This window comes from Narcine bancroftii, chromosome 10, assembly GCF_036971445.1.
Source record: "Narcine bancroftii isolate sNarBan1 chromosome 10, sNarBan1.hap1, whole genome shotgun sequence".
NCBI lineage: Eukaryota > Metazoa > Chordata > Chondrichthyes > Torpediniformes > Narcinidae > Narcine > Narcine bancroftii.
This window is the reverse complement of record NC_091478.1, coordinates 93,634,881-93,648,853: the sequence shown is the minus strand read 5'-3', so window position 1 is coordinate 93,648,853 and position 13,973 is coordinate 93,634,881. Positions and strand designations below refer to the sequence as shown.

The 13,973-nt window shown below is 35.9% G+C and overlaps 1 protein-coding gene across 5 annotated transcripts in view; it reads right to left on the bottom strand.

The window, feature by feature from the left end:
• slc22a31 (solute carrier family 22 member 31) overlaps positions 1-13,973 on the bottom strand; it is a 77,097-nt gene that overhangs the window by 47,882 nt on the left and 15,242 nt on the right. For 3 of the 5 annotated variants that reach the window (XM_069901891.1, XM_069901889.1, XM_069901893.1), the window contains exons 4-7: positions 11,433-11,601; positions 8,989-9,134; positions 7,439-7,547; positions 4,431-4,645 (exon numbers count right to left, since the gene is read on the bottom strand). The exons of 1 other annotated variant lie outside the window; for it this stretch is intronic. In XM_069901891.1, coding sequence (XP_069757992.1) covers positions 4,431-4,645; positions 7,439-7,547; positions 8,989-9,134; positions 11,433-11,601 — 639 coding nt within the window. The remainder of the gene's footprint in view (positions 1-4,430; positions 4,646-7,438; positions 7,548-8,988; positions 9,135-11,432; positions 11,602-13,973) is intronic. One more of the 5 variants, XM_069901892.1, reaches the window with a different exon arrangement.

Sequence of the window (13,973 nt, the reverse complement as noted above, 5' to 3'; positions counted from 1 at the left end):
TAAGCAGGCAATTCCTTTGAATATTTCTACTGTTTCTAGAAGAATTGATGAGATGGCAAGGGACATTCAAAAACAATGAGTCATTTCGTTATGATGCACAAAATTATCTTTAAAATTAGATGAATTCACTCTGCAAGTGAACAATGCTCTTATCATGGCTTATGCCAGATGGAAAAGACATGGTTTGTCAAAAGGATTAAAACCGATACTAAGGGAAACTAATTTCGAACAAGAACAGTATTTCATTCGAGAACATAATTGCCTATGTACTGATGGAGCACTTTCAATGGTTGAACGATACAGGAGATTCATTATATATATGCCTGAAAATCTTTTTTGTTCATTGTGTCATTCATAGAGCACTTGGTGCCTAAAAACTTAAGGAGGAAGTTTAAATTGTCATAAGATTTTAAAATTTATAAAATCACATCCCCTTCAAGTCCATTTCGGCAGCTGCGTGAAGAAAATGACGAACATTTCCAGACACTGTCGCTGTATATTGTGGTGAGGTGGCTGCTCAAAGGAAAATATTTTGGTCATTTTGTTGAACTCTGGAACACAACTCTTTCCTTTTTTTCCCTCATTTCAAGCATGGAGAAAAACTCTGATGCAAAGGGAGACACATTTTATCTGCCAGATATCTTCGACAAACTCAATTTATTAGACAAATCCTTACAGAGTAAACACAATTACTACATTGATAGTAAGGAAGCCATTGTTTCTTTCCTTAAAAAGCTCCAAGTCTATTGTAGTATATCTTAGGAATTTTACTAAAATAGATCTTGGCTTTTGTTGTGGTTGTGGTTTAAAGGCCAATGCTCTATGTGCCCTTTCTATTTCCATTTCTTGCTGTAGTTCAGGACATCCTAGGATCCTAGGGATCCAATCTTTTATAAACTCTCTCATATTCTTGCCTTCTTCATCTTCCTTAAGGCCCACTATCTTTATGTTATTTCTTCTGTTATAATTTTCCATTATATCTATTTTCTGAGCTAACAGTTCTTGTGTCTCTTTAACTTTTTTATTAGATTCCTCTAATTTCTTTTTTAAGTCCTCTACCTCCATTTCTACTGCTGCTTCTCGTTCTTCCACCTTGTCCATTCTTTTTCCCATTTCTGATAAGGTCATATCTATTTTATTCATTTTCTCTTCTGTGCTGTTTATTCTTCTTCTTAAATCATTAAATTCTTGCGCTTGACATTCTTTAAATGACTCCATGTATCCTTTAATAAGAGAAAGTACCTCCTTTATCTTGCCTTTCTCTTCTTCTATTTCATTGTACTCTTCCTCTTCTTCTTCCTCTGGGTTGGCCATCTGTTGTTTCTTTGTTGTCCTTTTCTTCTCTTCTTTCTTGTTTTCGTTGTCTTCTATGTTCTCCTCTTGCTGCAGCTGTTCTGCAGCTGTCATTGCCGGCTGTGGAGATCGACTCCCCAGCTGGTCACCCCTCCCGTCAGTGTGTTTTTTTGCATGCGCGACTCCTCGTGCATGCGCGGCTGCGCACTTTTACTCGGCTCAGCGAGCCATTTTTGTAGTCTTTCTACTGACCTGAGGGAGCGGGTTTCTCTCTCCACCGCGGGCCTCTTTGAACAGGTAAGCCTTCTCCTTCTTCTTCCGTTGTCTTCTCTTCCTCTCTTCTTACCGTTGGTTTCGATTTTCTTCTTTCCACCTTTATACTCACTTTACTTTAATTTTTATTTTTGTGCCTTTGTGTTTTCCTTTGTTTTTTCCGACTTTTCTGGAGAGGGCTGGAGTTCACCGTCCGGCCACTACTCCATCACGTGACTCCTCCCAAGCTCTAAGTCTATTGGAGTAATATCAGACTGGGAAATTTTACAATTTCCAAATCTGAACATGAACGCAGAGGCACTGAAGAAGGACAACAACACCACTGTTTATGTGAAACACCTGAAGCAAATAAACACTGATCTGCTGGAAAAATTTAATTACTTGATAAGGCTCAAATTCCAGTATTGAGTATTAGATTCATTTGAAGAACTAGATTCATTATGCAGAAATACAAGAGAATTTGATTGCTCTTCAGTGATATAATTGCATGCCAGAAGTTAAATTAATTTAAAAAAGATTTTTGGGTTCAGAGCAATCTGCCAAATAGATTTCCAAACCCATTGGAAAAGGCCAAAATATTTTCCAATGCCTTTCCCTCAACATACTTAGTTGAGGTGACCTTAGGCTCCAAATTGAATAGTGATAGTTGAACACCTAAAAACTTGCACAGGAACAAGCTCAAGGATCTCACCAAAACTTTCATTTAATAATAATAATAATTTTTTTATTTTTATTTTTTAAAAAGAAAAAGTTCTTTACATTAAGAATTCACATCCTCGAGTTAATGCTCAAGGTCTGTACACAATAATGCATTGTGTACAAATCAGTGCACTCCAAGAGTCTTTTTTTAAATTTTAAAATGTTCTGTGTACATGCTCATGTTTTCTTCTTCCCTACATGTTCAGTAAGAACAATTTCCTATTTGTCTATTTGTTCTGAAATCACAAGCCACAGTTATGCTCAGAATAAAGGCCTCGTTTTCTTTTCACCTCATATAACACAATTTAAAAAAAAAAATGGTAGGAGCTAAAATTGGAGAAAAAAAGCAACAAAACTTGACTGCTTCACAGGGAAGGAGGCCCATAAGGTGACCATAGCCAAAAAGAGATTGGGAATGGCTGATCTAGACTTTATTTTCATTTGTTAGAAAAAAACATTTTTAAACTGTTAATTTGGTCTCCATAATATGATGATTATGTCTATGTCTTAATAAATTATTAATGGTTATGATTTATTACCAATTTTATCCTCCTTGCAGGCCAGCGATAAAACTTGATAAACGTAATACACCACATGGATTTTCCATGGATAGTCAGAGGTCTGATTAGGAACAGGAACTTGTTAGTTTTCCTTAATTGATGAACTGAAACATCAGTAACCAAGCCATATTTGTAATGACACAAAAGACCAGGGAAAAAACATAAAATGACTCAATTTATGAGAGAACAATTACATTTAAATTAAATGTACAGCATGTTAACAGGCCCTCTGATCCACAAGCCTATGCCATCCTATTAATCCTCAACCCCATATGTTTTGAAGGCTGGGAGGAAACCGAAGCACCCGGAGGAAACTCATACAGACAAGGGGGAGAACAAATAAACTCCTTACAGAAACTACTGGATTCAAACCTGGGTCGCTGTAATAGTGTTGTGCTAACTGCAATGTTAACCGTACTGCTCAAATCATGCAATACAAACATCAAATGGAACTTCAAGATATTCATATTTTGAATATTTCAATTACTACTGCCAAGATGTTATTGTTACATGGCCTAATTTGTCAAATCTGTCTTGTCACAATGACAAGATGATGTAATTCATAGAATCCAGCATGGTTAACACTTAGAAAGGCTTTGTATTGCAAAGTATTCCTTTTAACAAACTAAGGAACAATTTATTCTACATCTATTTACTGACAGCAATTTTAACACAAAGTAAGATTTACTGTTTATCTTTTCTCTTATTTGAAAACAAAATATTTCACTTTTACTGGCATTGAATGAAAACTTGTGCTATTTCCAGTAGAAAATTCTGTAGATTGCAATTGTTTCCACTTGGAAATTATGAATTTATTAGCCATCCCAAATGCTTCTGAAATGAGCAGTTAAGAATCACGCATATTTATTATGGAAGAAGTAAAAAAATAAAATGTGGAGAGAATATAGTTGAAAATAAAAACTTTACAAAAAAAGTGGAAAAAATGATGCAGCAAATAGATAGAAAATTTGAAGTTGTGGAAGAAAAAATTTAAAGGAAATTAATTTGAGATTCAAGGCATTAAGAAACAGATGAAGTAGCTGCAACAAAAGATCAATTAATGCAAAAAATTGATATTTTAGTAAACTTTAGTAAAAGGAATAACAAAATTTGTTGGACTTAAAGAAGGCAATGAAGGTCAAGAAATTAAGAAGTTTTACAGCGTTGGATTCTGCAATCTTTGGAGTAACTGAATCAAGACAATGGCATCATGAAGAAAGCCTCTACTTCCTCAGGAGTTTGCGGAGGAGCTAGTGGAGCTGTTCAAGTGGCCTGTTTCTGTGCTGTAAACGGTTATATTTGTCGGTCTGGAGTCTCATTTCCAGTAAGGATAAGGGTAGCAGATTTCCTTTCTTTAAAGATATTAATAAACCTACATTTGTAATAATATTCCATAACTTTCAGTTGCTACTCTCAATAAGACTAGTTTCCACTTAATTTTCAGCTGCCATTGTGGAAATCAGATTTGCATCTCTGGATCAATGGCCTAAAATTCTGCTAATTCAGTAACTTACACGATGCTACTATAAACACATTCTATGGCAAATAACATCAGAAATTACCGCAATTTTTCACAGAGCAAAAGTAAAAATGATCTTCACTTACATTGGACAAGGGCAAGCAACAAAAGTGATGATAGTCCAGTTAAGATTGTGGAGAAGAGCAGAATACCACGCCGCCCAAATGTATTCACAGTAAAATACAAGAAAAGGAGAGCCACGCCTTCAGCACCAGCAAGGATAAAATACTTCAAGTAGAATCTGGGGCTATAACCAACAAGGTTTTGGGAAAAGCAATCTTGAATTCCATTGCCAATGAACCTAATTGAAAAGTAAATGCAAGATGATAACAAAAGGATAATCAGACAATAAATAATCATGGAACACATCTCTCTCTGAAAACCAACAAGAACCTTCATGAGCGGCAACCATTTACTTTTCAAGCACCAAAGCCTGGTGAAGATTCATAAATGTTAAACTCTGTGCACAGCACAAGAATTGCCTGCAAGCAGTGAACTTGGAGGAGTGAGATTGGACTGTGAATTAAAGAATTTTTCTAAACTTACACACACAAATTACACACATGTGCGCTTAGAATTAGAAGAGGGGTGTTAGGTTAGTTAAGTTAATGGTAGTAAGTTAAAGTTTGATCCTGTTTTCATATTTAAAGATAATTAAAAGCAACTTTTGTTTAAGTAACCATTTGTCTTGGTGAATTTCTATTGCTGGTGGGTTTTGGGGTCCTCTGGGCTCATAACAACATGGAGAGGTATAGGGCATATGAATATCAATCACCAAAAATAATATAATGCATCTAGAGAGGTGTCCAATTCAGCCCAGAATGTACAAGGTTCCAAAAACTGCAAATATCAAGCTTCTTTTTACAAGTTGGTGATCATTCCCTTACTTTCTGCTATTAATAATCTGATACTGAGATAAATTTGTTCATTTTTGTGGCATGTGCCACTGCAATCTTTAAAAACCATCTATGTATTTTTATTACACTTCCACTGATTAATTGCAAAGCTGCCAAGAAATTTATAACACTAATAGCAATTAAGTGGGCAAAATCAGAATTGTTTTATACTCACCACCAGTGCACCGTTCACTAAATTGAGGCTAATATAATGTGAAAGAATTAGGAAAAAAAATGGGGATGAGGGAAGTGGGAGTGAACACAATGACATTGATAAAGGAGCTACAGTATATTTAAAATGGGCACCATAGGACAAATGTTTATATTGGTTTAATCGAAGTACAATAAAATAGTATTTTATTGAAAAATTTTGATTTGTAAATTATGATTATCTCTATCGGAATTGTGAATATTGTACATCACTAACATTTGGTGACAACTCCTCATGGCTTAAAGTAACTCTGATAAGGTAGTTAAGAAAACAAGACATTTTATGGCTCTTTTGAAATCTTCATGCATCTCCAAATCCAAATTGCCAAATGAAGAACAACTGCAGGCAGGCTGCATCCGTGCTATATCTTGTGCCAAGTTGAGGAAAAACTTACCCTGCCCGGTAGCTGTATGGTCACCATCATGGAGTAGGTACAAGTGGCCAAACAACTGACTTGTGCTTCTACTTGTGTTCTGAGCACTCTGCAGCCAAATGCAAAATCATTCTCTTGTATCATTAACTCGGAATCCTGACAAACAACTTCATCTACACTGGAAGCAGTGTCTCATCTTAAATCAGCTTTCGCACATTCCAGCAAGTATTCAATGTGCTCCAGGCAATGTCCTCATTAAGTAACTTGGCATAACTTTTTCCACAAATATGCATTTCTGGAGATCAGCAAAAATGCTTTGTAGCCCAAAAATATTTATTTATTTATTTACCCAATTTCATACCCATTCTCTGCTCCTCCATTTCTGACCATCTGGAAATATAAACCAGTATTGACAGGTCACCATGGAAAGGTTGGCTTATTGTAACATTTAAAAGGCTCAACAATCTCATTCAGGGAAGTAAAATGGTCATCCTATTATCTTTTCTGAAAAGTAAATTCAATCTCCTTCAAATTCCTGGATATCAACATCTACCAAGATCTGCCCTGGGGCTTTCATGTTGATGCAATCATGCCAAATTTGTGAGGAGTTTGAGGGTATTTGGTATGTCACTAAAGATTCTTGCTAATTTCTACAGGTGTACCTTGGAGAGCATTCTGTCTGGTTGCATCTGTCATGGAGATGCCAATTCATAGGACAAAAAGACTAGAGAGTTGCCAGCATGGACATCAGTCTTCACCCCATTAAGGACCTCTACAATAGCCAGTGTCTTAAGAAAGCAGCCTCTGTCCTCAAGGATCCTCACCACCCAGACCATGCATAAAATCAAGAGGTACAGCAGCCTGAAGACGAACACCCAATGGTACAAAAACAGCTTCTTCCCCTCTGCCATCAGATTTCTGAAAGGATAATGAGCCACAGACACCATCTCACTTAATCTTTTTTTTTGCACTAAAAAAAGTAATTTATAGCTTTAATATTTGCACCTGTAATGCTGCCACAAAACAATGAATTCCTTGATATTGTCATGACAACAAGTTTGATTCTATATATATATAAACAAATTAATCAACTCCTCTTATGAACTGTCAGGCAACTTGGTCATTCAAGGTCATTTCAAATACACATTAGGTGCTGGTATATTAAAAGCTTACACATTCTGAAAATTAATGACCAGCAACCCACTAGTATTTTTATTTAGCTCCATTCTACTTACTCTAGAATAGTTTTTCCTAATACACAGAAACAATTCTGCACTCCTTTTCTCATTACAACTTAAAAGCTACCTCTTTGCTCATTTATGCAGTTTTATTTGCCTGGTTTTTCATCATTTTGATTCAACTACCTTGCGTTTTGAAACACACCCTCTCCCCCAATATTTATTTATCCATCTTTGATAAATATCTTTTTTTCCTGTCTTGGCATTTTGTGACAACTTAATTTTTAGTATTATAGTTGGGGAATCTTACGTACCTGTTTGGCTACAGCAAGTAAGAAATTTGGTACACCAATGAAAAGTTGATATTCAAACAAAGTTGATCTGATCAATTTGAACCAAAGATAATTTTTAAAAAATCACTGAACAAATGACTTACGTGGTGAATCCCAATATCAAAATGTTCTTCCAAATAGTTCGTGCAGTGGTCATATCACAGAATGTATATGGACGAAATCGTGTTACCTCTTCAAACACAGAATCCATCTCTGTAGGAATTTTGGGATGAGGTGCGGAAGGAGGAAAAGATCTCATAAAAACACCGAAGAGCGTAATATACAGATTTCAGATTTATTGTTAAAATATATACAAGATATCTCATTCAACCCTGAGATTCCTTTTTCCTGTAGGCTCAGCAGAATTATCACTAAGTGATGGTGCAAAAATTAAACTCTACACAGCATAAACATGTAAATAAAAGAGCTGGAAACAATGTAAACAAACTAATATACATGTTAAAAATAGGTCATACTTTAATTTTTAAAAATTGAAACAGCAAAATTGTAATCATACTGGTTAAAAAGGACATCAACACAAGTTTCTTTAAATATGCACACCTGACTATCAGCTTATTTTCTCTATAGATCCTATATTATAGGTTTTGAATTTATGGCTAAGATTACAGATTTCCCAAGTAATTATACAAATATACAAAAAAAGCTGGTTTATATTGAAACTAAGAACTTTGAAGCTTCTAATATTTTACAGTAAGGAGTTATTCTGAAGTGCAGTAATGAAGATCAAGAGATTCCATTCTGCATTAGTCCTGCAGAAGAATCCTTATATTTGGCTATCGGTAATAAAAATGACCTCAAAAATCAGATACATTTGATTCAATTATCCTGTCTCTGAAAGGCTCTAATTGAGATTGAATAGAAAATATGAGGGTTATTAATGGATTTAATTATGCTGAATATATAAACGGGAAAGTCATATACTTTTCAGGGATGGAACTACCTTGATGTATTAGTTAATGACGAAGTTCAGATTCCTTCTATAACCTGATGACAGGTATCATTGAGAGATCCATAGAACTGAAGAAAAGCATTGCAGAGTCTCCTAAGTTTAGGCGACTACGTTTCAAAATTTTTTTTCTTCTTCCTCTTAGGCAGTGGTTTGAGATTGAGGAGGGATGACAACGTGGAAGTCCAGATTAGACTGGAAACACCCAATGGGACAGATAGGTGGGCAGTATGTGAGGTGGTGCTCACTATCTGCTGTATATGTAGAGCTAACAATTCATGTACTTGAGGATCTACTTAGAAGTGCAATGGTCCAAACTCAGTGCTTGATTTTTTAAAATTTTATAAAATCAACTTTCTAGAAAAATCACTTTACCTTGCTAAGGGTTACAGAAGTACTCTTGAAATAAAATATTACACAATTAACTGCTCAAGTTTGAGAAAGGAAAGATGGAAGAGTATATCCATGGACAGCAATATTCCAGGACTAAAACGTGGATGTGAAGATGCAGAATTGGGGATGCTATGTACACTTATGTAGAAAACTTATCCGTAAGGGAATAGGAAAAGTGATAAATATTCCAGCAATGGAACAAACTTTGTGGACTAGATTACTTTTTTTTGTTCTTAACTATATGTGTGTCTAAACACTGATGAACATAACAGGTTTTCCATGTGATTTACCTACCATTAAACACCATACACTGGGTATACAGTTCATCTTCCACATTGACACCATTACCAATTGCTATGCCTTGAAGTATTTGCTTACACTTCCCAATTTGTCTGGTTGCAAGAAGCCAACGTGGAGACTCTGGGAACATAGATGGAATGCTGAAAATTGTTCAAAAAATTCAAAACCTAGTCAGTTTATTACAAATGTTGCTTGACCATTGGATAAATATTGAGAAAACAATAATTCTCCCAAAAGGTACAATTATAGAGGAAATCGATTTCAAGGTTTAGAACTATAGTGCCCTCTTGTGCCTTTAAATAGATTAACAGACAGCATGGGTTCAAATGCCTTATTTAAGGGTAAACTTTTAAGCTTTCACAAAAGTACCAATAGCCAGAAAAAGACAAACTAAATAATTAATCAATTACACATTTTCAATTATTTACATGGAAAGCATTTTCAAAAAGTGATACAAGGAAAGTCTGGCTTAACTGATGGTGAAAAAATGACTAATAAATCAGGTTTTATTAAAAATAAAGAGATTTAGAAAAGTTTAAGCCTTTGGTAAACCCAGCAGAAATTTGCCAAAGGGGAAATGTATTTGACTACCTGACTGAATTTTAAAGTAAGAATGACCATCTATGGCAAATTCAGAAAATGTTTAATAAATGTACCACATGATAATTAAGAGTCAACAACAGTGAGAGCATTGGAAAACATCCATTTTCAGACTGGAAGATGGCAGATGGAGCTCTTCCCAAAGTTCAGCATTGGAAGAATGCATTATTTTTCTCTTGCCCTTGGGTAAGCAAATTACATTTTTCAATTAATGAAGCTTAAAAGTGCAGTAAACTGCAAAGATAATAGTACAGTAATAGACAATACAATAGATAAGCCAACAGAATAGTCAAATCGCAGATGAAATTTGAGTCTGGTAAAGTGATACATTTTGGAAGAACAAGAGAAAGACTCATAATATCTCAACTGGTCCTCAAATGTCCCAATTTTGATGTAATACCAATTGCCTTATCTGCAGCACAATTTCTCCTGATCCTTCTTCACCCTAACATAAGTATGAATCTACAAGTGTGCTGCACTTTCAAAGAAAAAGATTGATTGCTTGCTCATTGAGTCCTTGTGGTCACAGCTGCATTTGCTGAAAATAAAGGAAATTTTCAGGCCACTGATTTCTAAGCATTGTTTTGTTTAAAATCAAGAATTTCAAAGCAAGCAATGCAAGTGAAACTTGCAACTACCTAAAAAGCGACAGTACAGATATTCATACGCCAAACCAAATTTGTATATTCCTTACTCTGAGGTTTATGAAAATTTCAACCCTTTTCCCACCCATCTGCTCAAGCTGGAGTAGGGCACAGTTGGCACAGGTGGAGATGCCACTACAAAGTGTGCTACGGTGCCCTACCAGGAATGGGAAATGGAAAATTCTCAGTCAGTGGTGCTGCCAATGTGAATATGACCCAATTCAGAATAACTGACACATTTGTAAAGACTGTGCAAGATCAAACAGACATGAGTGTATGTGTTCATAAATCCTTGAAAGCAGCAAGGAATAAATGAGGGAATAGTTAAAAAGCATAATGATTCAGAGGTACACAAATAGAGACAGAGAACAAAAGCAAGGAAGTTCCATTAAGCCTATCCAAAACATTGGCTAGACCCCAACTGGAATATTGAAGCCAATCAGATAATAACACTTAACGAAACACATGTCGGCCCTAGAGAGGGTGAAGATTTAATCAGAGTAGCTCCAGGAAAGAAGAATTTAAGTTATAATATTGTCTAAGATGAGGTTGTTGTTCTTGAAGTGTTGGTTGAAGGGAGATTTGATAAGTGTACATAACATGACTTTTTAGATACAGTTATCAAGAAGTAACTATTACTGTTAATAAATGGATCAAGGATCAAAGGCATACATTTTAAATTTTGTTCATTAGATACAAGAGCAATGTGAAGTGCAATCTGGAATTTGTTGCTTATATCAATGATGGAAACAGAATCAATCTTAGCATTTAAAAAGAAATTGGATGGATACTTCAGTCAGAGAAGGCTACAAGGTTGTTTTTAAGTAAGCTATAAAGTTTCCTTGTATTTTATTTACATCTGATCTACTGATCACATCTCAGGCATCGGAGGATTTTTCTCTATTAAGGGGGCATAGGTAAAGTTAATGCATTACTTTAAACAGAAACAAGAACTGACAACTTTTCACACATAACATGAGAATAGAAGTCAAAAAGTACTATTTAAGTTAGATGCTTCAAGCTATCTCCTTTGTGTTTCTAAAAAAAACATTTTAGAAAGCTACAAACCCCATTTGTTCCATTTATATCAATGCCATTTTTATGTAAATGAAAATTTGAGATTACTGCAAAGATTCTGCATTTGGTAGGTTTATATGAAAAAAAAATGGTGAATTCATTGTTAAAGACACTCACCACCAATAGAGGAGTAGTATTAGGAAAGGGGTTGTGACAACACCCTGTAAAATTCTCCAGTTTTTGCACATTTCAGCTAAACCCGGTAGCAACAGCTCCCCAGCCACTGTGCAGAATGCTGCAACCATCATGATCATCAGTCGGTGTGGTGGATCACACATTTCTAACCCTGGAACAAGGAAAATTGAAGAAAAAAAGTTATTAGCAAATGTAATAAGATCGAGTAGTAAATTTGAGAGGGACTGACCATTCTTTTTGCACATTTTTCTCTGCATAATTATGTGAGAGACATGGTGAGTGATAAACTATCGCAAGGAATTCCAAAGAAATGGATGTGAATTAATGGAAGGCATGGCCAAATGTTTTGCTTGTTCAAGTGGGACCACATCTGGCTCTGTATCTTTATACAAGTGAGGACTAACATAAAACAGTGACCTCATTTAAATGGAGATTAGTGATAATGTGTTAAAAAAAATGTTAGATTAAAGACTGAATTGAAGGCAAGGCTTGAAGACCAATTGGCATCCATCTCTGGGATAAATTAGTCCGATGAACTGTATCAGGGATGGGAAGATTGCAGTGAGAAGGGTCAGATGGTGGGCAAATTTAAGCATGATTCAGCCTATAGCATTTATGGTGGGAAGCTATCAAAGGAACTGGTCCTTCAGCCCAAATTGACAATGCCGACAAGTTGCCTATCTGAATCCCATTTGCCTGCATTGGGCCCAAATCTTTCCAAACCTTTCCTATTCACGAAACTGTTCAAATGCTTCTTAAACATTATAATTGTATCTGCCTTGCCCATTTCCTCTGGCAGCTTGTATGCTATATCCACCTCCCTCTGTGCGGAAAAACAAATTTTTGCTTCCCTTCAAATCATTCCTCGCTCACTGTGACTATCCACCTCATCTATGCGGAACCCAGCAAAAGCAATGATAAACAAGTTGGAACATAGTTAGATGCAACTGAATGGAATGGCAAATGTATATTTGGCTGGTTTATACTTACAAGGTGTATTTGCTTATTATATTGTTCACATGTTTAAAAACTGGTTTAAATAGCTAAAAAAAAAGCTACCTAATGAAGAAAAATCTGTGATGTCTATTGAAACTTCATCACAATTTGCAGACAATTTCCACAATTGTCAAATACATGCTAACTTTAAACAACAAAGAATGTTATTCTTTGTTTTTAAACAGTAAGCAATTTAATTGAATTCAACAAGATTGGTGCTATAATACCAAAGAAGACCTGTGATTCCGACACATTGCAAAGGAGGTAGAAATGAAAAATAAAGATAGTGATATAACGCATGGGGTACTCCATAGTTTAAATTTTGGGGAATATAATTTCAAAGAGTTTAACTGTGGCTTCTTAGAACCCAAGTGATCCAAGTGTAGCATTTAAATAGATTTCTGTAATTGATGATTACTGATGAATACCAATTTCAAAGACAAACTGAAAAATTACATAAAACATTTCCTTCCGAGGAGTCACGTGATGGAGTAGTGGCCGGACGGTGAACTCCAGCCCTCTCCAGAAAAGTCGGGAAAAACAAGAGAAAATACAAAGGCACAGAAATACAAGTTAAAGAAAAGTGAGTATAAAGGTGGAAAGAAGATGGAGACAAAAGGAGAAAAATCAAAATCAACGGAAAGAAGAGAGGAAGAGAAGACAACGGAGGAAAAAGGTGAAGGCCTTACCTGTCCGAAGAAGCCCGCTGTGGAGAGAAGACCCCACTACCTCAGGTCGGTAGAAAGAGAACTACAACAATGGCTCACAGAGCCGAGTAAAAATGCGCAACCGCGCATGCGCGACTCCTCGCGCATGCGCGATGCGCATACAAAAAAACACACCGATGGGAGGGGGGACCAGCTGGGGAGTCGATCTCCACAGCCGGCAACGACAGCTGCAGAACACCTGCAGCAAGAAGAGACCACAGAAGACAATAGAAACAAGAAAGAAGAGGAGGAAAGGGCAGCAAAGAAACAACAGATGGTCAACCTAGAGGAAGAAGAAGAGGAAGAGGAAGAGTACAGGGAAATAGAAGAAGAAAAGATAGGCAAGGTAAAGGAGGTACTTGCTCTTGTTAGAGGATACATGGAGTCATTTAAAGAATGGCAAACACAGGAATTCAATGATTTAAGAAGAAGAATAAACAACACAGAAAAGAAAATAAATAAAATGGATATGACCTTAACAGAAATGGGGAAAAAAATGGACAAGATGGAAGAACGGGCAATAGCAGCAGAAATGGAGGTAGAAGACTTAAAAAAGAAATTGGAGGAATCTAATAAAAAAACTAAAGAGACACAAGAATTACTAGCCCAAAAAATAGATTTAATGGAAAATTATAACAGAAGAAATAACATAAAGATAGTGGGCCTCAAGGAAGATGTAGAAGGCAAGAATATGAGGGAGTTTATAAAAGAATGGATCCCTAAGGCCCTAGGATGTCCAGAACTACAGCAAGAAATGGAAATAGAAAGGGCACATAGAGCATTGGCCCCTAAACCACAACCACAACAAAAACCAAGATCT